The sequence below is a fragment of the Lissotriton helveticus genome, chromosome 5_1 (genome assembly GCF_964261635.1).
Source record: "Lissotriton helveticus chromosome 5_1, aLisHel1.1, whole genome shotgun sequence".
Lineage (NCBI taxonomy): Eukaryota > Metazoa > Chordata > Amphibia > Caudata > Salamandridae > Lissotriton > Lissotriton helveticus.
In genome coordinates, this window is record NC_136065.1 from 1296520147 (window position 1) to 1296547331 (window position 27185).

At 44.9% G+C, this 27185-nt stretch overlaps 1 protein-coding gene across 2 annotated transcripts in view; it reads left to right on the forward strand.

Moving 5' to 3' along the window:
* Positions 1 to 27185, forward strand: part of DENND2D (DENN domain containing 2D) — a 796377-nt gene that overhangs the window by 590303 nt on the left and 178889 nt on the right. For both annotated transcript variants that reach the window (XM_078644124.1, XM_078644126.1), the window contains exon 9: positions 9520 to 9561. In XM_078644124.1, coding sequence (XP_078500250.1) covers positions 9520 to 9561 — 42 coding nt within the window. The remainder of the gene's footprint in view (positions 1 to 9519; positions 9562 to 27185) is intronic.

Consider the following 27185-nt stretch of genomic DNA (forward strand, 5'->3'; position numbering starts at 1 on the left):
GTTGAGTCCCGTCGTTACTCACGAGTTGGTTTGTTCTGGCGAAAGGATTATGGCTTTGGCAGCGATGCATGGACTAATGGGTCATTGGAACATTCTCGAAGCAGCGCACGATTTCTTGGCGCATAGCTTTCTTGAGAACCCACCGAGTTGTCCTCTGATGGTGATAGAGGCTCCGGTCCAAGAAGAGCACGTATGTTCTTTCCCATTGTTAAATTGGATGGCTGAACTGTTTTCGGATGAAGATGGTGATTTCATGTTGGAGGCTGTTGCTGCATATTTTGCATATTCGGTCTTGCCCTAAAAACTTTCCACGTTTCGGATCATGGCCCCTTTTTTTCTGCTGTCATAATTTTTGGAATATTTTTCTTGAATTTTTCACCTCCCAGACCTATTGGCTTGAGTAAAAGTGAACACTATATTGACGTTTTTGAAAAAAAAAATGTATTTGCTTCATGAAAAAAAAAAAAAAAAATTCCATCGAATTCTGAATTATAAATATTGCTCATCGTTCTAGAACTCTGCTTTCATAAGGAGGCCCTTATCTTATCCGTGCTCGGATCATGGGGGGGTGTCATATAGTTACTGCTTATCTATATACTGTGTTAAGTTAGCATGAGCTTATTAAATGTTTAAACGCCATTTTTCCTTTTGCTGCTTCTGCACACGACACTTAATTGTTGATTTAGCTTTCAACCTACAAGAGCGTTGTGATTTACATGAGAATAATATGTTATTGCTCTGATATCAGCTTTGCTTAGTAAACTATGTCTGTACAGAGAGTGCTGAAGCTTCAAGGATAACTTGACAAAGAATTGTTGTGAGGTCTGATCTCCGCACCTTCATAGACATAACATAAGTGCAGCTCCTGCCAAATTCTGGCTTTAGGCGCGTTTTATATTGCTTTGCTCAGAGCACACATACACACTTGATGCTGTTCGCATGCAGAGAGCTGGTGGGAGCTGATGTGATCTTGTCATACTAGGATCTTGAGGTATGGGCCCGCCCTGCTAAAACCCAAAGAGACCTTCTTAGATATTAATATAATATTCTAGTTAGGGAGTGTGAGAATTAGGTGTTGTTAACCCTTATTCATTAAAGCATCTTAGCATGCTATCACCTTTTGCTTTCTATGGACTAGTAACTATGCTGATAACTTTGCTTCTGATAATATGTTTCCTTGTATTATCTAAGATACTGCATTTGAGAAGACGGCATTAGTAAATAAATATTTCAAATGTGCACGTGTCCTCATTTACTCCACATTCTGGTTTGAAATGATTGTATAACGAAAGAGTGTTCATGTGTTCCACGTAACCTGAGGTATCGTAAGTTCATGTTCTGGTTTGTCTAAACATTGGGAGTTTGTTATGACCAATGAGACACTGTAGCTAGCCTGGTAAGGGGATTTTGGGTACTGAGGTGAGTTTTGGGCCACCCTAATTCGCCGAGGTTCCAAATCTCTATTCACAGTTCTGTAGGAGAACGGAATTCCCGCTACAATACCTCTCGCGGCGCGCAGGTGCATAACCATGAGCTCGACAGGCTCAAGGGAGCCTTAATAAACAAGAATCCATATGGTCGCACACTGCTCCTACCAGCGAGTTGGCCCCTGGGCATTATGGTTAATGCAGTTTGTTCCAGCGTGTGCGCTTCTGAAAAAATGTCGAGTATGTCCAACGTTGTGCTGGCCATCCCTGGACACGTGTTTCAAGGTCGTTACCTTTCATCAGCAGGGAATAGGCGTGTGTATGGGGCTGCTGCGTAGGCTGCCAAAAGTGTTCTTAGGTCTTGATACCTCTCGCGGCGCGCAGGTGCGTAACCATGAGCTCGTCAGCTCGACAGGCTCAAGGGAGCCTTAATAAACAACAATCCCTATGGTCGCACACTGCTCCTCCTACCAGCGAGTTGGCCCCTGGGCATTATGGTTAATGCAGTTTGTTCCAGCGTGTGCGCTTCTGAAAAAATGTCGAGTATGTCCACCGTTGTGCTGGCCATCCCTGGACACGTGTTTCAAGGTCGTTACCTTTCATCAGCAGGGAATAGGCCTGTGTATGGGGCTGCTGCCTAGGCTGCCAAAAGTGTTCTCAGGTCTTGATACCTCTCGCGGCGCGCAGGTGCGTAACCATGAGCTCGACAGGCTCAAGGGAGCCTTAATAAACAACAATCCATATGGTTGCACACTGCTCCTCCTACCAGCGAGTTGGCCCCTGGGCATTATGGTTAATGCAGTTTGCTCCAGCGTGTGCGCTTCTGAAAAAATGACGAGTATGTCCACCGTTGTGCTGGCCATCCCTGGACGCGTGTTTTAAGGTCGTTACCTTTCATCAGCAGGGAGTAGGCGTGTGTATGGGGCTGCTGCGTAGGCTGCCAAAAGTGTTCTCATGTCTTGATACCTCTCGCGGCGTGCAGGTGCTTAACCATGAGCTCGACAGGCCCAAGGGAGCCTTAATGAACAACAATCCATATGGTCGCACACTGCTCCTCCTACCAGCGAGTTGACCCCTGGGCATTATGGTTAATGCAGTTTGTTCCAGCGTGTGCGCTTCTGAAAAAATGTCGAGTATGACCACCGTTGTGCTGGCCATCCCTGGACGCGTGTTTTAAGGTCGTTACCTTTCATCAGCAGGGAATAGGCGTTTGTATGGGGCTGCTGCGTAGGCTGCCAAAAGTGTTCTCAGGTCTTAATACCTCTTGCGGCACGCAGGTGCGTAACCATGAGCTCGTCAGCTTGACAGGCTCAATCCAGTGTTGGGGTATCTTTCATAGATTCACATGCCTGAATCATTCCCTGTCGCTAAGGCGGGAGTCACACGGTAAAATACAAAAGCAGTGCCTAAGTAAATAATATCAGTACGCTAAAAAGAAAGACAAAAGGCCTAAAACTTAGTAGCCTATCTACATCATTATATGAAAAGAACTAAAAAATAGTTCTAACCATTCAGCTACCAGCACCCTCTAGAACCTTCCCAGCAGAGGCAGTTCTCCTCAGATTTTCACCACACATCATGTGGAAGGGAGTCTCCCTGAGTGCCTACTCAGTTCTTCTCTTCATTTCATCAAGATGTCGGACAAGAAGGCTCTTTTTAGACCTTGCAGGACCTGTGAGAAGAAGAGGGTCCATGTGGATGACCAGCATAAAGATTGCATCTACTTCCTACATCCAAAGCACGTTGCTAAGGATTGTAGAATTTGCCTGACCTTCCCTACCAAAACTCTTAGGGACAGGGAGGCAAGGCTTCTTTTACGGTTACAATCTTCCTCGGCTGAGGAAGATGACAAGGCCTCAACATCTAGCAAAAGAGCTAGATGGCAGGACAGCTCGTCCAGAGAGGGAGAAGATAACATCACAAGGATTCTCAAGAGGTTTCTGACCATTCATAGAGGTCACCTAAACTTTCTTCTCGGTCAACGCTGTCTTCACCCTTTGAGTTATCTAAGAGACCATCCACCTCTAAAACCGTGAGTAAAACCCAGGTTAAAACTCTTACTCTGACTTCATCATCAAAGGTTTCTGTGACTTCTTCTGCCCCTTTGTCTACTGCTACTGTCTCCACTATGGTCATTTCTTCACCTATTGTGTCAACCAAGGTCTCTGTCACATCTAAGAAGCCTGTTCTTAAAGACTTGTCGACGTAGAGTTAATCTTCTAAGACTCCGTCGACGACCGTGTTGACGTCAAGCTCGTCGACGAAGGTTCCATCGACGACGAAGGTATTTCTATCTTTAAAGTCAACCTCGTCAATGTTGACCGCGTCGACAATGTCAACGACTGTTCCGTTGACGACTTCTCCAGTGATGACACTGTCGACGACGAGCCTGTCGACGAAAAGCCCATCGACGACAGTCCCGTTGACGATAATCCCGGCGGTGACGAAGAGCCCCTCCACAAAGAGTTTGTCTACGACGATTCCACTAGTCTCTCAGCCATCATTGCCTTTACAATCAATTCCTATATCGTATACACATTTTCAGCTGAAGACTTATCAAAGACAGCATTCCAGCAAGATATCTCCTCTCTTGCCATACAGCATTCCAGCAAGATATCTCCTCTCTTGCCATCTCATATCTTGAAAACTCACATCGAAGATGAATATTTTGATGACGAAGATGACGAGGGTCCCCTCTGAGCTTAACATAAAGTTCCAGGAAGAAGACGAGAAAGAGGAGTACCATGAATACTATTATCAGGAAGACCTTACTACGCCATATCATAGATCTCCCAGAAGGAAGTTGGGTCATAAAGAGATGAGTCATCTTCCTCCTACGCTCATTCAAGATCTCCAAGCCATGCTTGCGGATTACCGTCAAAGGTTTCCCCCACATCAGACTGTCCCTGACAATCCACCTCTACCAACTGAGGTGCCGGACTCGTTACCTCAGACAGAGGTTCCTGATTCGCCGCCTCACCCTTCTGGTTCATTGCCGCAAATACACCATGTTACTTCCTCCTCGGAGGAAGAGGTCAAAGAGGGTGAGCTGCCTGATGAAGCTCCTAGCGTGGATCCTTGGGATGACTATATCATACCAATGCCGTCTCTGCCCATTCCTCAGCCTTCGGATTCTCCCCCTGAGGCCATCGGGGTTTTTTTACTACTTGATGCAACGTGCAGCAACCAGATTTCATTTGCCAGTTACAGTAGAACACACATATTGTTTTTTACACGACTTTAAATAAGAGTATAGGAAAGTCACACAAGCTATTCCCATCATTGATTATATCTGGAATGAAGGAATTAAGATGAAAACGCCTGCTTCCATCCCATCTGTACTCCCTCGCATTGAGAAAAGTACTGTGCTCCTCCTGATACTCCATCTTGTCTGACTGGTCATCCCTGACCAGATTCAGTAATACCGCCCAACAAAGATCCAAAAATCCAGCCACGCCAATAACATCACCACCTGATAAGGCAGGACGGAGGTTAGATCTTATAGGTAAAAAGTTTTCCACTATGGCAGCAGCCTACATTAAAGCATCAATTTCTTTGGCAATACTCAGCCGTTATGACCGCCAGATGTGGTCCGATTTGGCCGAATTTATAGACCTCATCCCTGAGGACCGCAAACAGGACGCAAGGAAGATACTTTTGGAGGGAGAAGTAGCTGCATCTGAGATCATAGATTGCGCTCTGGACATTGCAAACACGAACTTTCGACAACTTGCTGGCGCTGCGGTACTTAAAAAACATGGATGGCTTAAAGCTACATCTTTTAGGCCAGAGGTACAAACAAAAATTTTAGACATGGCCTATGATAGAGAATCCTTATTCGGAAAGCACATTGATGCAGCCCTTCTTGCTATAAAGACGGATACCGATACTGCAAAATCGTTGGCCGCTCTACAATACAGGGGCGGATCATTCCGAGGTGCAAGAGGACGTGGGTTTGCATCAAGAGGAGGATATCAAAATCAGCAAATGAGGCAGTATCAGACGCAGTATAGACATCCTTACGGCCAATCATCTTACCGACAATCCTCTTCAACTAGTTTCTCCCGTCAGGGTGGACGAAAACGATCAAACAATCAGGGTCGCGATACCAACAGAAACAATGATTTACACAGGATGCCAGTCATCCTTTCCTCCCTCTGTGGGTGCAAAAATATCATCTTTTGCTCACAAGTGGCAAAAGATCACTTCAGATCGATGGGTTCTCGACCTAGTCAACAACGGCCACACCCTGGCATTTATCAAACGGCCACCTACTACCCCGCCCAGGGGTCCCCCTCCCACTCATCTTCAGTTATTTTTCAAAGAAGCCTTAAAAATGCTCCTCAAGAATGCAATAGAGTATGTTCCATTGTCTCAAAAGGGAACTGGGTTCTATTCCCGTTTCTTCCTCATCAAGAAGAAATCAGGAGAGTGGTGCCTGATCATGGACCTCCGCAAACTCAACAAATTTCTGAAGAAGCAGAGCTTCCAGATGGTCACGCTTGCCGAAGTTTTAAGCTGTCTAATCGAAGGGCATTTTATGGCTTCTCTGGATCTGGAGGATGCGTACTTCTACATCCCAAACATCGCAAACACCTTCGATTCACAGTGGCTGGTGCCCACTATCAGTTCAAAGTGCTTCCGTTCGGATTGAAATCGGTACCAAGGATCTTCACGAAATGTCTAGCACCAGTGGCAGCGACATTGAGATCTCAAGGAATACAAGTGTTTCTTTATCTCGACGATTGGTTGCTCTAAGGTCGTTCGGAACAGGCAACCGAAGCCGCTATCTCAACATGTTTGCACCTCTTTTCGACTCTAGACCTCACTCGCAACGAAAACAAGGCGCAGCTACGTCCTCTCCAAGTGATTCCTTTTCTGGGAGCAATGCTGGACACGATACAGTGCAAAGCATTCTTGTCAAAGGACAGCCAGTTACGTCTGCAAAAATTGGCAATATCAATCGCAAAAAAAAAGTCAGTTTCTGTCCGAATGTTCGCTTCTCTTCTGGGGATTGTGCTCATCTACAATTAACCTTGTACCATTGGCACGACTCAGAATGAGACCTCTGCAAGAGGAATTGCACCTTCAATGGCAGAAAGCTGTAGGGTCGTTCGAAAACTCCATCAGTGTCACATCATGCATGATAGATTCTCTGCATTGGTGGTCTCAGACAGCAAAGTTGGCTCCAGGTCTCACCTTCCTACCAACTACTCCAGAATTTGTTCTAACAACCTACGCTTCCATGGAAAGGATGGGGAGGTCGTATGCAAGATTTGCAGAATCAAGGAAGATGGTCCCAAGAATATCGTCAACAGCATATCAACAGATTGGAGCTTTGCGCCATCTTTCTCTCTCTGCAGACATTTCTCCCGAGGATTGCGGGGTCCTCAGTGTTGGTCCGTACCGACAATAAGACCAGCATGTATTACATCAACAAACAGGGGGGAACAAAGTCACTATCTCTTTTGCAGGAGGGTCAGGAACTGTGGGAGTGGGACACAGTCCACAAGATAACCCTGAGAGCAGAACACGTCAAGGGGCTTCAAAACACTTTGGCCGACATCCTGAGGAGGTCTCTCTCGGGCTGTCACAAATGGGAATTGGAGCAGAAACAGGTGAACAGAATCTTCCAAGTTTGGGGCAAATCAGCACTGGATTTATTTGCAACGAGAGAACAGGAAATGTCAATAGTACACCAGCAGGTTCCCTCAACAGGGATCAAGGGGGAATAACCTGTCCATGCATGCTCTGGGATTTGTGAGTACGCTTTTCCCCCAATATCTTTGATTCTGAAAGTGCTCCGCATAATGAAAATGAAGTGCTGCCATCTCATCCTGATTGCACCTCGTTGGTCAAGACAATATTGGTTTCAGGAGCTGCTTCTACTATCTCAGGACAAACCTATCCGCCTGGTGCCAACACTCACAATGTTGTCAAGGGAGAGGGGTGAAATATTTCCTCCAGATCCACAGTCGCTGCGCTTGCACGCATAGCTTCTGATTTCTTAGAATTCAAAGATCTGAACATCTCTCAGGACTGAGATTTTGGCTAAGTCTCGTGCTCAGAGTACAGTCAAGATTTATCGCTTAAAGTGGAAGCGGTTTTGCTATTGGTGTGAGGTGAATGATGTCCACCCTATCCAAGCTCCTGCGGAACACATTCTTCCTTACTTATTGTCCCTGGCCAAATCTGGGCTTGCTTTTTCATCGATTAACCCCTTCTGCGCCGATGACGAGCTCAGCTCGTCATGAGGTTTACCTGTCGTGCGCTCATGACAAGCTGAGCTCGTCATGAACTGCGGGGTTTTAAAAACTTCGGCGCGCAGCGGGAAAAAACGCCGCGCGCATGTGGTTAAGGTTCATCTTTCTGCGCTTTCCAGATTCAGGAAGAGTTTCAATCAACCTTCTCTCTGTTCCTCTTCGCTTGTTAAACATTTTATAAAATAACTCTTTCGAGTTTTCCCTCCAATACGTGCACCACCTCCAGAGGGGGATCTAAACACTGTGTTGGCTCAATTGATGAGAATACCATTTGAACCTATCCACAAGGCTGATCTCAAGGTTATCACATGGAAAGTTGCTATTTTGGTGGCCCTTACATGAGCTCAAAGGGTTAGTGAAATCCAAGCTTTCACTATCTCAGAACCCTTTTTACATTTCTCTAAGGATTACGTAACTCTTCGAACAAATCCCAAATTCATCCCTAAAGTACCGTCTCAATTTCAATTAAATGAACCGGTAAAGCTCAAGGTTTTCTTCCCGGATCCATCAACGCCAGCGGAGAGAGCATTACACTCGCTTGACATTAACGTTGTTTAAAGTTCTATTTGCAGAAGACTAAGGACATCAGGCGATCCAATCAATTGTTTGTGGCTTATGGTCAAGCCACACTTGGGACTGCAGTAAAAAAGGCAACAATAGCCAGATGGCTGGCTTCTACGATTCATTTCTGTCATGACAAAGCCAACAAACCTTTGCAAAGAAAGGTCCTAGCGCATTCTACCAGGACTATAGCAGCTTCTACTGCGCTGTTTGCTGGAGTAACACTGGAAAATATCTGTCGTGCTGCGACATGAAAGAATATCCACACGTTCACAAAACACTACTGCCTGCAATCTGCACAGCAGGACGATGCAGCTGTAGGACAAGCGGTTCTTCGTCATCTTTTTCACTAAGGTCATATTCAGATGTTTTCCCTTGATATACTTCAATGTTTCATGTGAATATGGTATGTTTATTCCTTTAAATATATGCATTTTCACTTGTGTTTATAACCTTGCCTTCCTTAGGTAATGATTCTTAGTATGCATTCTATTTATTTGAAGGCGCAATTAGCTTCTTAATGTTCCAACCTTTATGGATGTGTTTTGGGAGTTTATAAACCTTGTCTCCCACCATCTGCAAATGGCACTGTTTTTAGCTTACTGCTTGGTATTCTGATTCAGGCATGTGAATCTAAAAAAGATACCCCAATACTGGATAAGAAAACAAGTTACTTACCTGTAACTACAGTTATCCAGTATTGGTATCTTTCATAGATTCACATGCACCCACCCTCCTCCCCAGCGAGACAGTTCTTTAGCTTGGGATTCTGGTTTCCCACTTGTGCTAAGAAAATCTGAGGAGAACTGCCTCTGCTGGGAAGGTTCTAGAGGGTGCTGGTAGCTGATTGATTGGAACTATTTTTTAGTTCTTTTATATAATGAAGTAGATATGTACTAAATTTTAGACCTTCTGGCTTTCTTTTAGCCTACTACTATTATTTACTTAGGCACTGCTTTTGTATTTTACCGTGGGACCCCCGCCTCAGCGACGGGGAATGATTCAGGCATGTGAATCTATTAAAGATACCAATACTGGATAACTGTAGTTACAGGTAAGTGACTTGTTGTCTTCTCCTGTTTGCATTTACAGTGTTGAAATGGTATGTTTTTGGTTGTACCTTATATTAAGCGTTTTGTTTGTTTTTATTGCATAATTTTGGTGATTCGCCAGATGACGTGTCATTCATCCTTTTTAGCAAATGTGTATTATGAACCTTATTGGTCAAATATTAAACTAATTGATTTGATGCTGTACTTTTTATTCAGGTTCTTCTGGTAGATTTGTGTGAAGGAAAGCTGTTAAAGAAAGTAAGTGTTTTCCATTTGCTTAAATACACAATGTTATGTATTGGGATTGAGGAGCCATGCTAGCACTAAATGTTTTGTAGAGTATATTCTACAAGTGTACTTAATCACATTGTTCAGATGGTACAGCTTAATGAACAATCATCTAATACAGTGATACTCAAAATACGGTCCCTCCTAACGTTTACATGTGGCCCCCTCCTTAACAGAGTACGGGGTTGCTGGTTACTGGCCTCCGCAAGAAGTTAAAGAAAGGAAGGAAGCAAACTAGAGTGTCCTGCACTGTTTAACTTTAGGAATACTTTAATTTTTAAAGGCATTTTGCATCAAAAGTGTTAAAATATGATGAAGCCTCTTGACAATAAAATTCAAAAAGTGTATTTTATTAACATGCTGAATATTTTATCGTAGCACATCCTATTATATCAGTGCATTGAGAAGTAAGTTCAAACATGAATTTAGGAACATTAATTCTTCTCCCCTGCACCCAACCCTGATGATAATGCCAGTAGTGAACTAAGAGTCAAGTCCATTGTAATATGCATTCTTTAGGTAGCCTGGGTTACTATTATACATGAACAACTTTATAGTTTAGTAAATCAAATACAGGAGAAGGTTTTGTACAGTGCTCATCCTGAAGTCCTGTAAAGGTCTTCTTCTATGTGATAATGAAATAAAAGGACAAAGCAAAGTGAAATGAAAGAATTGCCTAGGATCAGACAATTTGGTTAAGTGGGGAAGCCGGAATTAATGGCAACTTTTCTGGCTTCACATTGTGCAATTCAGCCACTAGATGTACTTGCTTTGCTGCTCCAACACCCACATTAATGCCAACCCCCAAAACCCTCGACCGCCACCCTGCTGGCATCAATGTGGCCCTCAGTCACATTATAGACTAAACTTTTTAGCTCCTGAGAAAATGTTTGTGTCCCCATGATGTAATATATTTTATTTTGTGTTACTATTGTGTTTCTATTTTATTATGTTATGTTGCTTGGTTGGCTTTTAAAAAATGCAAATTAAATATCAGACTTATAAAAAGAAAAACTATCCAGCATGGTGAACTTAATGTGCTTAGTACTCAAGCATGGCTAAAGCATGTAAGCATGTTTAGATTTCAGCAGATACGTTGTGTGGAATGGAATACACCTCTACATTGTATCTTGATGAACATACATTCTACAAATTACAAAAATGCACAATCCATAACGGATCTCTGCGCATAAATGAGAGAACATCCACTTCATTTTCATTACATATTAATTGTCACTTGCAGCAAAAACGTGACCTTAAGATACTAACGGCCAGATATACTACAGCTCAATTATAAATATACCTTTCCTGGACAAACTGATAGAAAGAGCAGCATTCCCCCAGATGTCACAATTTATTGAAGATAATGCCATACTTTCAGACCTCCGAATGGGATTCTGTCCAGAAAGAGGCACAGAATCTGCCCTTGTTGCCATCTAGGATGACCTGAAGAACACAGTTGACCGGAACGGGGTTGCTGCTCTACTTCTCTTGAACCTCTCAGCTGCCTTTGACACAGTTGACCATTACACTCTGATGCAAAGACTCATTGAAGCCGACATAGAGGGGACTGCTTTCGACTGGATCCCATCCTACCTTCACAACCGAACTAATGTCATCCATACCCCCCCCCCCCTTTCTCTTCCAAACCGTTCTTCACAAATGCAGGGTCCCTCAAGGCTCTATCCTGTCGCCCATGCTTTTAAACATCTACATGAAGTCATTACAGGCACCGACCAATCAGTTTTAACTCACTTGCTATAGCTATGCTGATAGCACACAAATACTCCTTCAACTGGAAAGCCCCAAATCATTGGAAACAAACCAATTTTTAGTTGTCTCATTAACGTGGATCAATAGATGACATTAAATGCTTCCAAAACAGAAATACTCATGTGTGGCGATTGGAAAAATTATGACCCACTTTCTGCATGGCCTAATGATCTGGGAACACTGCCGAAAGTATCAAAGTAAGTAAGAAACCTCAGAATGACCATGGACTCCAAGCTATCATTGAATGCCCACGTAGACAAACTAGCAAGATCAAGCTTTGTTACTATAAAAATTTTGTGATGCATCCTCCCCAATTGGGATTTTTACAGGTCCAGGCTAACATCTCTCCTGTTCTGTTCAAACTCGATTACGCCAAGAGCCTCTAAAATAGATCACCTTTATCAACTATGAACAGACTACAACTTATTCAGAACTCTGCTACCAGACTACTTTTACATATAAAACCGCAAGCCCAAATCTCTCATGCCTTGAAAGCCTTAGGTTGTTTACCAGTTGCCAGAAGATCAACATTCAAGCAGTTATGTGTCTCTCACAAAGCAATACATGGAACAGGACCGCTGGTCATCATTTATTTATTTATCGATTTGTTGAGCGCGGTTGCTGCCCAGGGGCGTCCAAGCGCTGAATTTAAACAGAGACGAAACGGAGCAGGGAAGCAGGAACTAGAGGGGCTTGGTGAATAATACTGTTTTCAATTTCTTACGAAATGAGAGCAGGTCAGGTGTGGATCGAAGAGCGAGGGGGAGGGCATTCCAAAGCTTGGCGGCGTTCAGCGAGAACAGCCTACCCCCGGACCTAGCTCTCTTCCCTCTGGGAACAACTGCCAGAAAGGCACCCGTAGACCGGAGGTTCCTATTAGGGTGGTAGGGGGTGACAAGGCTGTTGTTAATTGCTGCTCCGGTCTTCCAAAAGGCCCGATGCGTAATGCACAGTGCCTTAAATGCCACTCTTTGCCTCACAGGCAACCAGTGTAGGCTTTTCAGTCCATGTCTGGCAGACTGGGATCGTGGAATCTGGAGTATGGTCCGTGCTGCGCAGTTTTGTACAACCTGCAGCTTCCGGAGGGTCATCTCAGGTGCCCCTAGGTAGAGAGCATTGTTTGAGTCCAAGCGGGACTGAATGAGGCCTTGTACCGCCACCTTCTTGGCGTCTAGGGGCAAAAGTGGAAGGACCTTCCTCAGCGTTCTAAGTAGGCCAAAACAGGTGGCGGACAGCTTGGTGGCCTGGGTGGAGAAAGAGAGCTTGTTGTCTAGCCATACTCCCAGGCTCTTAACACTGTCCTTGGGAGTAGGGGGTACACCTAGACCACCGGGCCACAAGGAGGTAAAGGGTACTGGTGAAGCTGGACCTAGGAGCATGAGCTCTGTTTTTCCTCCGTTCAGTTTGAGGGAGGAGTTGGTCATCCACTCCCTCACGTTCTCCAAACAATTCAACAGGCCGGCCGAGGATTGCCTGTTGTTCTCTTGGGCCAGTGAAACCACTAGCTGGGTATCGTCGGCGTACGACACGATTTTAATGCCGTACGGTTCGACTACCCCAGCCAGAGGTTTCATGTATACATTGAATAATACAGGGCTCAGAGACGAGCCCTGCGGTACTCCACAGCTGAGAGGCCTGACGGTAGATGTTGTGTCGCCATCAAAGATCTGAAAAGATCTATCAGCTAGGAAGGAACTGAACCACCTTAGTGCATTTCCCAAGATTCCGATGTTCTGGAGACGGTTCAGCAGAGTGGCATGGCTGACCGTATCGAAGGCAGCACTTAGATCAAGGAGGATCACTGCCACTGATCCTCCCTGATCCAGTATCCTTCGAGATTCTTCGGTGACAGCCAACAAGGCGGTTTCAGTCCCATGTTTAGGTCTGAAGCCTGTTTGGGACGTGTGTAGTAGGGAGTGATTCTCCAGGAACTGGACCAACAGGGCATTTATGTGTTTCTCCAGCACCTTGCCAGCCCACGGGAGGAGTGAGATGGGGCGGTAGTTGGAGTGGTCATCAGGGTCTAGGCTAGGTTTTTTTAAGAGCGCCCTTACCATGGCTTGCTTCCAAGCAATGGGGACTGTACATGTGGATAAGGACAGGTTTAGCAATTCCAGGATTACAGGGAGGGTGGCTTCACCTGCCTGCATCAAGATTTCTGGAGGGGCTGGGTCGCGAGGGGAGCCCGACATGACTTGGCGTGCCACTTTGTCTAAAGTGTCAAGGTCCAGGAGGGGGAAATGGTCAAGAGTAGGCTCAGAAGTAGACTGGCCTGGGAGGGGGAAGTTTTCCGGGTAGAATGAATCAGACGCCTCATGATTTGGGGCCATGGCTGGAAAGGCGGAGTATATGTTTAGCACCTTGTTGTGGAAAAATTCCGCCAGTTCATTGCATTGCTCTTTGGTCTTGATCAGAGGGGGAACAGTGACGGCACTGGAACATTGTTTTATTATATTAAAAATTTCCTTGGGCTTTGATTTGGCTTCCAAGATTTTGTCAGAGTAGTAGAGTGCCTGGGCTGCCCTGACCCCTTCTTTATAAACTCTGATCGCCTCTCTATAGGATGCCTTTTTTTCCGGAAAGAAATCTAAGCGCCAAGCTCTCTCTCGTTGCCTGCAAAGGCGTTTTAACTCTCTTAACGAGTCGGAGAACCAGGGAGCTGATTTCTGCACTCGCTTTGAGGACGATCTGCGAAGAGGCAGGAGTGAGTCCAAGGATTTTGTGATCCAGCTTACATAGTTTCCGTATGCCACGTTGGGGTCTGGGCAAGGTGGCGGGCGGGTGGAGTCTAGCTCACGTCTCCAGGGATCCACGGGGAGTTTTGACCAGTTTCTCCTCATTGTAGTTTGAGGGGGTAATTGGGGGACTTTATGGGTGACCCAGGTGAACGGGACCAGAAAATGGTCTGACCATGGAAGGGGGATAGGTTGATCCGTAATTAGATCCGAGCAGTTACTAAAGATAGGGTCCAGGAGGTTGCCTTTTTCGTGGGTCGGGGCTGTGACCAACTGGACCAGTTGAAGGGCTCCAAGGTCATCCATTAACTCCTTGGCGGTGTGGTCTGACGGCGAGTTAAAATGCAGGTTGAGGTCTCCCAACACCGTGTAATTGGCCGTCGATAGAATTCTTTTTGCTATGCTCTCTGGGAGAGCTCTAGGAAATAGTTTTGCAGGCTCGGGGGGACGATAAATCAAAGTGCCTGAAAAGGAGTTATTTGCGTTGAACTCTATACAGAATTCCAGACTCTCACAGCCAGGGATAGTATCTGCTGTAGTACGGCAGTGGTACTGGTCCTTTGTAATGATGGCCAGACCACCCCCTCTCCCTTTCGGTCTGTCTAGTCTGAGGATGTGGTAGCCAGCTGATAAGGCTACGACTATATCAGGCTCCGATTGAGCCGTGAGCCACGTTTCTGTTAAAAAGAGCACGTCTGGCTTGAGCTCCTCAAGCAGCATGGCAATTTGTGTGCAGTGCTTAGGCAGTGATCGGCAGTTTAGTGCATACATACAGTATTCCTGAGCTGAGGCCAACGGAGTGTTCCGAAAGGAATGTTTGCAGTCTGGACAGCGGAGGGGAAGCTCTGTAGGGGCATATATATGCGTGCACTGGACAGCGACAGTTCTTCCTATGCTGTGTATGGCTGCCGAGCTATATGTCCTGCCCTGGGGAGTAGGGGAGCCAAGGTTTATGGCCCCTGGTCCCGTCTGGTCGCGGACGGGCGCAGACGGGCTTGCCTTTGGCGCGCCTTCGGCGCACCGCCGGCGCGCCCGCTGCGCCCGTCCGCTGCGCCTCCGGAAACAGCACATTCCTAAATATCAGAAAGAAGGGCGTGGCCTAAATCGGTGGGCGGAGCCCGGGAGGTCGTGGAGGTTGCCTGCTGCCTGCTTCAGCGCCTCACTCGGCTGAGCGGCGAGTCAAACAACCAGGTGAGCAAAGTGCAAGTTTTTAAAATAACACAAGGTAAAAACACGCTATACAGTTCTTAAAATCAACTTTTTTGAAGGGTATTTCCTAGCTCTCGGCTTTTCGCCTCAAGAGCTCTGTCTAAGCAGCGCTGGTCCCCAGGGCGCGCCTAGATATACAAAAGGGGGCGTGGCCTAAATCGGTGGGCGGAGGTCGTGGAGGTTGCCTGCTGCCTGCTTCAGCGCCTCACTCGGCTGAGCGGCGAGTCAAACAAAAAGGTGAGCAAAGTGCAAGTTTTTAAAATAACACAAGGTAAAAACACGCTATACAGTTCTTAAAATCAACTTTTTTGAAGGGTATTTCCTAGCTCTCGGCTTTCCGCCTCAAGAGCTCTGTCTAAGCAGCGCTGGTCCCCAGGGCGCGCCTAGATATACAAAAGGGGGCGTGGCCTAAATCGGTGGGCGGAGGTCGTGGAGGTTGCCTGCTGCCTGCTTCAGCGCCTCACTCGGCTGAGCGGCGAGTCAAACAACCAGGTGAGCAAAGTGCAAGTTTTTAAAATAACACAAGGTAAAAACACGCTATACAGTTCTTAAAATCAACTTTTTTGAAGGGTATTTCCTAGCTCTCGGCTTTCCGCATCAAGAGCTCTGTCTAAGCAGCGCTGGTCCCCAGGGCGCGCCTAGATATACAAAAGGGGGCGTGGCCTAAATCGGTGGGCGGAGCCCGGGAGGTCGTGGAGGTTGCCTGCTGCCTGCTTCAGCGCCTCACTCGGCTGAGCGGCGAGTCAAACAACCAGGTGAGCAAAGTGCAAGTTTTTAAAATAACACAAGGTAAAAACACCCTATACAGTTCTTAAAATCAACTTTTTTGAAGGGTATTTCCTAGCTCTCGGCTTTCCGCCTCAAGAGCTCTGTCTAAGCAGCGCTGGTCCCCAGGGCGCGCCTAGATATACAAAAGGGGGCGTGGCCTAAATCGGTGGGCGGAGGTCGTGGAGGTTGCCTGCTGCCTGCTTCAGCGCCTCACTCGGCTGAGCGGCGAGTCAAACAACCAGGTGAGCAAAGTGCAAGTTTTTAAAATAACACAAGGTAAAAACACGCTATACAGTTCTTAAAATCAACTTTTTTGAAGGGTATTTCCTAGCTCTCGGCTTTCCGCCTCAAGAGCTCTGTCTAAGCAGCGCTGGTCCCCAGGGCGCGCCTAGATATACAAAAGGGGGTGTGGCCTAAATCGGTGGGCGGAGCCCGGGAGGTCGTGGAGGTTGCCTGCTGCCTGCTTAAGCGCCTCACTCGGCTGAGCGGCGAGTCAAACAACCAGGTGAGCAAAGTGCAAGTTTTTAAAATAACACAAGGTAAAAACACGCTATACAGTTCTTAAAATCAACTTTTTTGAAGGGTATTTCCTAGCTCTCGGCTTTCCGCCTCAAGAGCTCTGTCTAAGCCTGTCTATCATGAACAAAATCATAAAATACATTCAACAAAGGAACCTCCACTCTTGTGTGGCACCTTGCCTTAAGAAAATAACCATGGGTGGTGCATCCATCTCTGTTCAAGCAGCCGGACTATGGAACTCTTTACCCCCAAACATAAGAACCACGGATAACCACCTTATCTTCAGAAGAATACTCAAGAATTGGCTCTTCCCACATAACAACCATTTGCAAACATACATGTACAGCATATTCCTCAGTATATAAGCATGTATTTGGCCTATAGGTGTGTACCTACATATGTGTATTGCTTGTGTAAACATGTTTAATGATTATCTTTTTAAAGATATAGATATTTGTTAGTTCTGCTTAAAAATTTACATATTACTTATAGTTACATTATTCTATGTTTAACATGTATGTAAGTGACTTCATAAATAAGCAACGATTTTATCATAACTATCTATAATTGCTTCACTATTCAATTAAAAAAACATTTCTAAAGTACAGCAACACTTGAGTCTGAATTTACTAAATGCAACTTTAATCTACATATATTATCTTCCTTATGCATATATACCTTCCATGTACTTATGATGTATCTTCCATGTACTTATGTATCTTTATATGTATTACTTTGCTTCCAATTCACATATAACATGCACTACCCTATATCTCTTGAAATATATCCTCTACCTCCACTCTCTCATTCATCCCAAACACCATACCACTAGTATGATCCCAAAAACAACCCTTTCTAGACTCTTCCTTCTGCCACCCCTCCTTGCATCATCAAATAGCTCTCTTACTATTCATATTTCCAGAACAAGCCTTTCTAAACCCCACCCTCTGACTCTTCCCCCTCCACCCCCCTTTCCTCATCCCAAACCCCCTCCTATTGCTATGAACTCCCCAAAAAATAAACCTTGTAGACCCTTTCTTCTTCTTTCCAACCACGATTCCTTTAACAGTCCAAATAACAGACTAACATGTCCACCGCTCAAATCAAATTAATTTCATATTTCCCTACACTAATTCACCACTAATCCTATTTGGGTTACCGAGTAGCCTGCTACTCGCTGAAAACTGCTACAACACCTCATTGGAGGAGCAAGCGCTATATAAATGCAAACCCTTCCCTCCTGCATCCCTCCACTATACATTCCAATCCAAATAACAGACTAACATGTCCACCACTTAAATTAATTTCATATTTCCCTAGACTAATTCATCACTAATCCTTTTCTGGTTGCGGAGTAGCGTGCTACTCGCCGAAAAGTGCTTCAACACCTCGTCATGGGTAGCAAGCGCTATATATATGCAAACCTTTAATTTTTGTATTCCTCCACTATACTTCTCAATCTAAATAACAGACTAACATATCCACCACTCAAACTAATCTCATATTTCACTATACTAATTTACCACTAATACTTTTTGGGGTTTGGAGTAGCGTGCTATTCGCCTAAAGAGTGCTTTGACACCTTGTTAGGGGTAGTAAGTGCTATATAATTATAATTGCAATACAAATGATATTTGTGTTTGCAGACCCTCTGATTTGATAAATCAAAGTGTTTGCACAAGCTGAAATCTTTTTTGAAATGTTTTAAACGCATTAACTATCTGGAAAGGTTTACCGAATTGTTAAATGTGTTTAGGAAACCATTTCGAGTTGGTGTTTTGAAGGGGTATGTTTAGGGCATCCCTTCCGAATACAGATTCCTTACAGTATGTCTTAATGTTTGTGATCCGAATCCAATCGTAAAACATCAATATTTTACAAGCTAGACAAAGATAGTGGTAGCCTAGTGGCAAACAGAAAGTTGTCCCCAAGGGGATCCTAATCCCCTAGTTAATAGACAAAAAACATTTTTAGGAGTAGGCAGTTGTCCATGTGACCACTGCGTATTCTTAGAAATGTTTTCTACATTTTTAATATCTCTTCCTTCAACATAGCTTGTTTTCCTTGTTCTGTGGTAGCAGATGTTCAAATATTGTGAATCTAATTTTCCAAAATGTATGTTTTTAAAAGATTACCTAATGTTGTGAAAAACAACCTCTTTTGGCAACCAGCAAAGTTTGTAACAAACTTTTTATGCCACCAGAGCAGTCAACAGATGGATTTATCACTATGAAGAATGCCAAACATTGGCTGGTTCATTGAATGCAAATTCAACACAGTTTATGCAAAGCAAAAACGTTGACCAAAATTTAGTAGACACACATGACTAAAAACATTGTAACAATGCTTATGATTAGGGTATGAATGGGATGTGAACTGGGAAGGAACTACTGTTCCACTATTAAAAATAATTGACAAGACCATTAGGACTGTTGCACTTCAACTTACAAGCTAAACCCATGACCTTTTCCGATTCTTGCTAGTGCCCCGGGAGCAAAATAAAAAGGAACTATCAGGTATGCTGCTTACAGGCTGCACAATAGTGGCAGGATGAAAAGGATACACCCAGTATGCAGTGTACCAAAAGCCAGCGGCAGATTAGCAGTAGCATCAGAAAGAGATGCCAGGAGCTGAAAGCTAGATGGATTGCCGAAGACGAGCAATAATTCAGCATTGACTCAGCAACAATAAAAGAGGTAGCATTTATTTAGTCACAGCTCGTGCAAGTAAGCGCGGTGGGGCCGGGGATGAAGGGGAGGGAGTGACAGATGATGATGACGGAAAATAAAATAAATAAATAAAACCACTTGCCATGTGCTCACTGCTTCCCCTACACGGCGATGCAGCGAGCGCAAGGTATATGGTTTTATTTATTTATTTTATTTTCCCTATTCCATTGTTTCACTCCTCTCCACCCTACCCTACCCTACCGCCCCACCGCGCTTACCTGCTTGGGCCGCAACTGCATACATTTGTCAGATAATGCAAATAAAGTTGTTGAGTATCGATGCTACCCGTGTTAATTTAAAATCAACTTTTAAAGGGACAATACTGTGTCAGGTGCAGCCTACCTCGTTTACATATTTCTAAGTATGACTCAAGACTTAGTGTTGAATCAACAAAAAGTAAGGATCTCAAAATATCTATAAATTGAGTCACACATTTACAGATGAGGAATGTACCATTGAGACCAGTAGAAGACAGAATCTGCAAGAATTACGCTTTGTCAGAAGGAGAAAGGGCTGAAACAAGGATCTTCTAAGATGCATTAAGGACATTGATTAAGATTGTAAAGTTATCAATTTCTTATTAAGATTAATTAATAAAATTGGATACTGCCGCGAGAGGGGAGACGCACTGACCTCACTGCTGCCATTTTCCAGACCCTCGGACCCTTGCAGGCTCTCGTGTTCTCCCTCCCGCCGCCGCAGCACACCATCTTGCGGCAGCCGGGAGGAGGGAGAACTACCATACCCAGGATCCTTTGCGGCTGTTGCCGCGAGATTGGCGCCCCGAGGCGCTTAAAAGTGACGAGGGCCCCGGGGGAGCAGGCGAAATTAAAAATTGGACTTGCCGGGAGAGGGGAGACGCACTGACCTCGCTGCTGCCATTTTCCAGACCCTCGGACCCTTGCAGGCTCTCGTGTTCTCCCTCCCGCCGCCGCAGCACACCATCTTGCGGCAGCCGGGTGGAGGGAGAACTACCATACCCAGAATCCTTTGCGGCTGTTGCCGCGGGATTGGCGCCCGGAGGCGCTTAAAAGTGACGAGGGCCCCCGCGTCGCAGGACGGGCGGGGGCGATCGCCGGGCTAAGCCCGGGCAAAGGGCGGTCCGTCTGTGGCCAGTAGAGGCTAGGCTGGGCCTATCCCCTAACATTTGTGAGGATCATTGGATTGTATCCCTGGACTGTGGGACCATGACCCTGAACATAGATAAAAACATACCGGAGAAGCCAGGAGGAATCAGTAAAGGTACTTTGGATAATTACATTATTAAGATTGCCCAAGATATTGATAAGGAGAGTGTATTGGCCGAGCGCCGCGTTGAACGGTGACGGTCTGTCGAAGGTATGAAGATGAGACCTCCCGTGGACCTTTCCAAACATACTTCTTCACCTGATGTGAGCTCTCGCATTGACTCAGATGATCCTCTCTCCATTGATAATTTCCCAATACTTTTGCGTGACACACCGTCTTCTTTACCCGATGTGTCCACTGATTTACACATGAATGTCATATCTCTCCCTGGTAGTAATTCTTCCATGGGACTTGATGTGACAATTAAGCCTTCTTTACCAGTAGTTGGGATCGCTAAGAAGAGGACCAAGAACTCTGTGACGCTCAAAGTCTTTGGCCCACCACCTTGCAAAAGAAGAAAAAGGGGTAGCGACCCGCCAAGAACGAAGATTAGCCATTCTGACTTTGGCAAGCCTTCGTAGGGTATTGTACTAACTGGGCCAGCTTTGAAGGGCCCTACTCCAACTGTACCCACCCCAAAAGTTGATATAATTTCTGTACTAACTTCACCAGGTTTAGCTACCCCTCCAGACTGTCTGCCAAGGGAAGCATTGTCTCTTGCTCCTTTGGAAAGTCTGGAACATATGATTAGGTCTTTTATTCTACCTGTAATGGAGACGGTGAAGAGGGTTGAGCAATGGTTGGAGAACTTAGAGCTGGCTATTGGAAATACTGCTGGGTTAATTAAGAACCTTGCAAAGCCGGCACTATCTTCTCCAGCAATAGTGCTATCTCCCACTCCTGTTCCCCATAAAGGTGTAAATAAAACTAACAAGTCCACAAAACGACGACGGCTGAAATGCCAGAAACCGGTCCCCGGAAGCTTGTTTCCTTCCCAGTATAAGAATTGGCTTGGTAGTTTGGTTTGCCCTGTTCCCATCATGCACTGGGACAGGAACAGACTAATTTGCATGTAGCCAGGTTCTGAGCTGGGATGGTGCAGTGAGCTAAAAAACGGTGATGGATCAAGCCCTGATCTTTGGACTGGGTAAGAGTGGTCTGCTTAATTCAGACACTCTGTTCATCACCACCCCCTTTTCTGAATCACAAATTCTGAACAGCACAGGGCAAAACCACCCAAACCAGTCCAAAAACCGGCACCACCTGGTGTTAGTTAGCACAGAAGCATGATAAGAAAAAGCCGCTCAATGGAGAAAGCCGAGGTGTGATGGAAAGTACTAGCCCGGTTTCAGTAGGTAACCACAGGGGCCGTCAGGTAGAATTACCTGAAGCGGTACCCTTCGTGGTTGTCCTTACGGGAGTCCCTATATTATCAGATGGGAAAAGGGAAGGGTTCTTCCAGTTAAAAAACAAAACTATGCACTGGCTTAGCCAAAATTGACCACTCCCTTATAATATTAATGGTGAAATCCTGCACGTTCGGCGACTCCAATGGCTGGGAAGTAGAGTAAAAGACATAAAGGGGGACTAAATTGTTATCAACTTAAGAGATCCTGGAGCGGTTAGATATATTCTAAATTGGTCCCCAGGGAATGCTGGAAACTCAATTGTTCCCTGTGATTTGACATATTTTTATCCAAGATCTCTAGTGACCCCTATAATATGCCCCGGGTCCCTATCTTACACGCAGACCAACCTTCCTAAACATTCTAATAAACCGTATGGGACGCATGTTTTCAATCCTGTGAACTTCGAAAACTTATCCGGGTTGGATACTGTACCATTCAGGAGACATAGAAATGGAAATGGGAGGATGGACCACCTGTTGCCGTTTACCCCGCTGGAAGTCGCAAATAGATACGACGCCTTTTCAGGCTTCGATGATTGTGATTGACAGACGGAACCCCTTAATATCATGCTACCCACTACTGACAACCTACTTGGTAAAGCAAAATGTGGTAAATGCTTTCTATATCTTTTACCCTTTACCACTGCATCAGAATGTCCTGTGACATCATGGAATGTTAGAGTCCCTTTCTGTGGCTAGAGAGTCAGTTGGTCATCTGAGGCTGAGGAGCTGGTAGCTCGCTCCTGGTGGGGTTTTCTACTTGTATCTTACTATCCTGTAACCTGCCACCTACCTACCTGCTAATAAAGAGGGATCTTATACTACAACTGGACTACGCATCCTTGTTTATGTACAACAATTTGGCGACGCTTTGAAGCTGATGAATCTACGTGTGTCAACTAAGGACAAGTGTCTACTAAAGAACCAAGAAGGAACCTAAACAAACTAAAAGGTAACGCCCAGCTAACCCCACCAGTGTCCGTTTCAACTTGGACAGCCTGCACCCTGGGCGTCTGTGTTGTGAGTGAGCTAACTGCCTTTCGCTGTCATCTAGAGTCTGTCTGTTTCCAGCTAAAAGAACCACTGCCTCAGCGGGCCTGATCACCCTGTTGTGCCTTTTGGTTTCCTTGTGTACAATGACAGTTCGCTTTCTATATAATCACTGTGTGTATAAGGTATTTTCACACAGTGTGAACTTTAAAAGTGCCCTGGCGCTAGCAGTTCACTCACAATTACAGCAAACATCATTTATAAAATCACGTCTTTTATAAGTCACAACAGACACCCATCATCTATTTTGTCAAAATTAGTCCTAGACTTTCGGTTTTGAGTGCGTTCTCTGTAGTGTTTCCTCTGCTTTCACAACTTGGAGCCATTCAGCGTGTGGAGGCAGCGTGTGAAAAATTGGAAACCTATTTGTAATTTTGCAGCGAGTGGAGAACATTTTTGAGACGTTTTGCGCACATTTCCAGTACAATTTGCTTTGAGGCGGTTGAGCCTTCACATCATGCGCATACCAACTGCCATCACGAGCACACAATCTTACCCGCCTTGTGGAGCCTGCATCTTGTCCTGTGTGACGTCTGCCTCTCCGTCACTGCTGTCTTCATTGCCAGTCCGGTCTGCACATCTTCACCGTGAGCCTTCCGGCGCTCACGTGATGACGTTCCTTCTTCTTCTATATTTTCATTGCGCAAGTCTGAACTGGTCCGTCTCTTCCTGCCACTGGTCTGTCAGCTTTCCTGTTATTTCATGGTCCGCTCCAGCCTGCCTTTCTGTGCAAGTCCAATTTCTACTTCATGGGAAAATGGAATATCAACAGTTTTTGTCTTCGGAGCTTTACCGACAATGGTCCCATTTCGTGACTATCATCACGTCATTCAGCACTTTCTGTCGGATGATTTCAAGTTTGGCGCATTTGGGACTTGCCACTTCCAGGAGGAGCTACTTACAAGAACCCGGGTGAGAGATCGCTCACCGGAGCTATCGACTCTTGTTAATTCAATTGTTTATTTTAGAATGCCTTTACATCTCTGTGATTGGCTTTATTATGTGTTATATTAACCTACTGCTTCAGTATAACTGTGCACTCCAATGTGTCTTGTAGGTTATACTGTTTTGTTTTCATAAAGCGACATGTTCACCCAATAGTGTACCCTTACTTAGTGGAAGTTGTGGTACTAGCTTATAACTAATTTTAATTCCTAGGGTCATGTTACTTCATGGTGAACCCTATATTTATTCATAGGGAATGTTGCTGTTTTACCTTTTCAAGGGATGCTTTCTGAATGTAATCCTACTACGTCGATGTTTGTATTAATCATTCTTCTACTTGTGATATTTTCTCAGTACGAATAGTGAGTGAGCGTGTATATCTTTTAATGTGTCCACTGTATACATTTTGAGGTTATTACAAGTTTTGGTCTCACGGCATGTTTATCCTGTGCTTCACCCTGCTTGGGCAACTGGGGTGTTTGAATATAGTCTATGCCCCATTCACGTCCTAGGGGTCAGTACCCTATGGTGTACTTAGGGAAAGTTGGGGTTGTGGTGCCAGTCAGTGCCTACATTTTGTTTCCTAGGGTCTTGTTGTTACCCTTTCGAGAAATTACGTTGCGCACTTTCACGTGGTGTACCCTTTCATTAGGGGAGGTTGTCTGCATGTAATTATTTTGCTCCAAAGTTTCAAAGATTAATTTTCTTTGTGTACCCTTTCAGGGGAAGGTGGTGTGCGTTGTCAGCACCGCCATTTAGTGATGTTATCTTGAACAATTCCTACATTGTTCAATGGTGTACCCTTTAGTTAGGGGAGGTTGTCTGTGTTGGTCTAAGTTGCATCACTCTTTGTGGGTAGTCGGGGTGCGTTGTCAGCGCTACCCTTTTGGTGTAGTTCCGCCACTTTTGTTAGTGTGGGGCTACTGTGAATTTTGTTCCGGAGGCGTTAATTTCCTCTGGTGTACCCTTTCCTGGGGAGTATGTTGTTAAAAAAAATTTCAAAGATTAGAATTCTTTGTGTACCCTTAACTGGGGAAAGTAGTGTGCGTGGTCAGCGCCGCCATTAAGTGATGTTATGTTGAACAAATTCTACATTGTTCAATTGTGTACCCTTTTGTTAGGGGAGGTTGTCTATGTTGGTCTTAATTGCATCACTTTATGTGAGTAGTCGAGGTGCGTTGTCAGCGCTACCTCTAGGAGTTGTTTTGTCACAGTTGTCAGTGTGTGGCTACTGTGTATTTTGTTCCAGGGGCGTTAGTTTCCTCTGGTGTACCCTTTCCTGGGGAGTTGTTGTGTACCACAGTTTAATGGTTGCTCTCCTAAGTGAACCCTTAGAAAGGAAGTTATTAGTGCATGTCATGCGCTAGTCTTTATTACAAAGCATACCTTTTTTTGTGTGGGTTACCATTTTATCTCATTGTGCTTCCTTCCATCTGCACACAATTTGTCATTTAGTTGATACACCCTACTTAGTTTACCGGGATCGCTACCTTGTTTTATTAAGGAGGGTGGATGGGCATGTTATGTAATTTTGCATTTCTTTCTACATGCCTCTTTTAAATTTCTCTCTTAATTCACGCTTGAGTTTCCTACTTTTCAAATTGTCTCTTTGACTAGCTCTTGTGTCTTCAGTCTTCTCTATATTCTTCAGTTCCGTCTTAACTTCTTTCTTGCTGTTGTTTACTAACGGAAGAGGATGTGTGGTAAATGCTTTCTATATCTTTTACCCTTTACCACTGCATCAGAATGTCCTGTGACATCATGGAATGTTAGAGTCCCTTTCTGTGGCTAGAGAGTCAGTTGGTCATCTGAGGCTGAGGAGCTGGTAGCTCGCTCCTGGTGGGGTTTTCTACTTGTATCTTACTATCCTGTAACCTGCCACCTACCTACCTGCTAATAAAGAGGGATCTTATACTACAACTGGACTACGCATCCTTGTTTATGTACAACACAAAACTTTGCCCATCAATAGAAATCTTCAAACCAGTACAAACTACTTTACCTGTAACTTTCTCTTATTCTGTTGAACAGCTACTGGTGAACTGTGAGCCTGATCAAGGTGTAGAAGTTAGCTCCCCTGCTTCCGATAACCTTTCGGGACTGTGAACCAATTAAGCAAGACTTGGTTGAAGCTCCAGTCAAAATCCTATCCTGGAATGTGGCAGGTCTTAAGAGCAAATTGCCCATTCCAGAGTGGGGTTCTCTAATGGCCTTGCATGATATTTGCATGTTGCAAGAAACTTGGGCGCTAAAAGAAAGCGTAGTCCAGGGTTTTGCAACATACAATATTTTGGCAAACATGGGTCCTCGGGGTAGACCCTCGGGAGGATTGTCTATATGGGTTGGCACGCACTTGGGAGTAAATGCAACACCAATTCCAACTAACTCAATGGATGTTCAGTGTGTTTTGCTGATCTTGCCAAATGGGCCAAACATCGCCTTGATTAATGTATATTCAAGACCAGTTAGGCGGTGTCTTGAGTCAAAAACTATTGAAACATTGCTAACCTTTATGCAATCGATTGACCCCTCTACTGTATTAATTTTGGGTGGTGATTTTAACTGTCATTTTGAGCCCCTTATGGACCCAAACTTTGGCGAATCGGATGATGTAGATCAATTTTGGAACATCCCAGAACCAGAGACCCCTCAGGTCAAGGCAATGGGCTCCCCTTGTTTTGCAAATGCAGTCGTTGGTGCTAACTTCTTTGCTAAGAGCTTGCAATGGGAGGGTGGAGCCTGATAGACCAGGGAGAGCTACGTTTAATCGATTAAGTCAGACCTCAATAATCGCTTTATATTTTTATGGAGGCTAAACATTGGGATAGGTTGTCTGAATTTGAGGTAATTGAAAGGTCTGACAGTGACCACAATGCCCTAGTTTTGTCACTCAAACCAGGGAGTTTTGGGTTGAAGGGCTCAACCATGATTAATTATACCGACACTGTGCCACTAATAATATCTAACTGTAGACGTAGGATTAAATGGCCAGATCTACAAGCATCGACTACCAAACTTGCAGAACTGTATGAAACCATTATCCCGTTCATTGAAGAGATGGGGAAATCTGGGCATCTTGGTAGGGCAACTCAAATACATAACCAATTGGCTGCCACACTAAGAGATATTTTGTACCCAGTAAGAAGGGCAAACAATATACGGACCACGATTTCTCGTTGGTTTAATGGTTCCTGTAGGAAGGCCAAAAAGGCTTTGCTTACAGCATTAAAAACCAACGATAGCGAGGTCATTAGGATACATCGCATTACCTATAAAAAGCGAATCTGTGAAGCTAAAAGGGAATGGGAAGCCGCAATGTGGGAAGAGTTG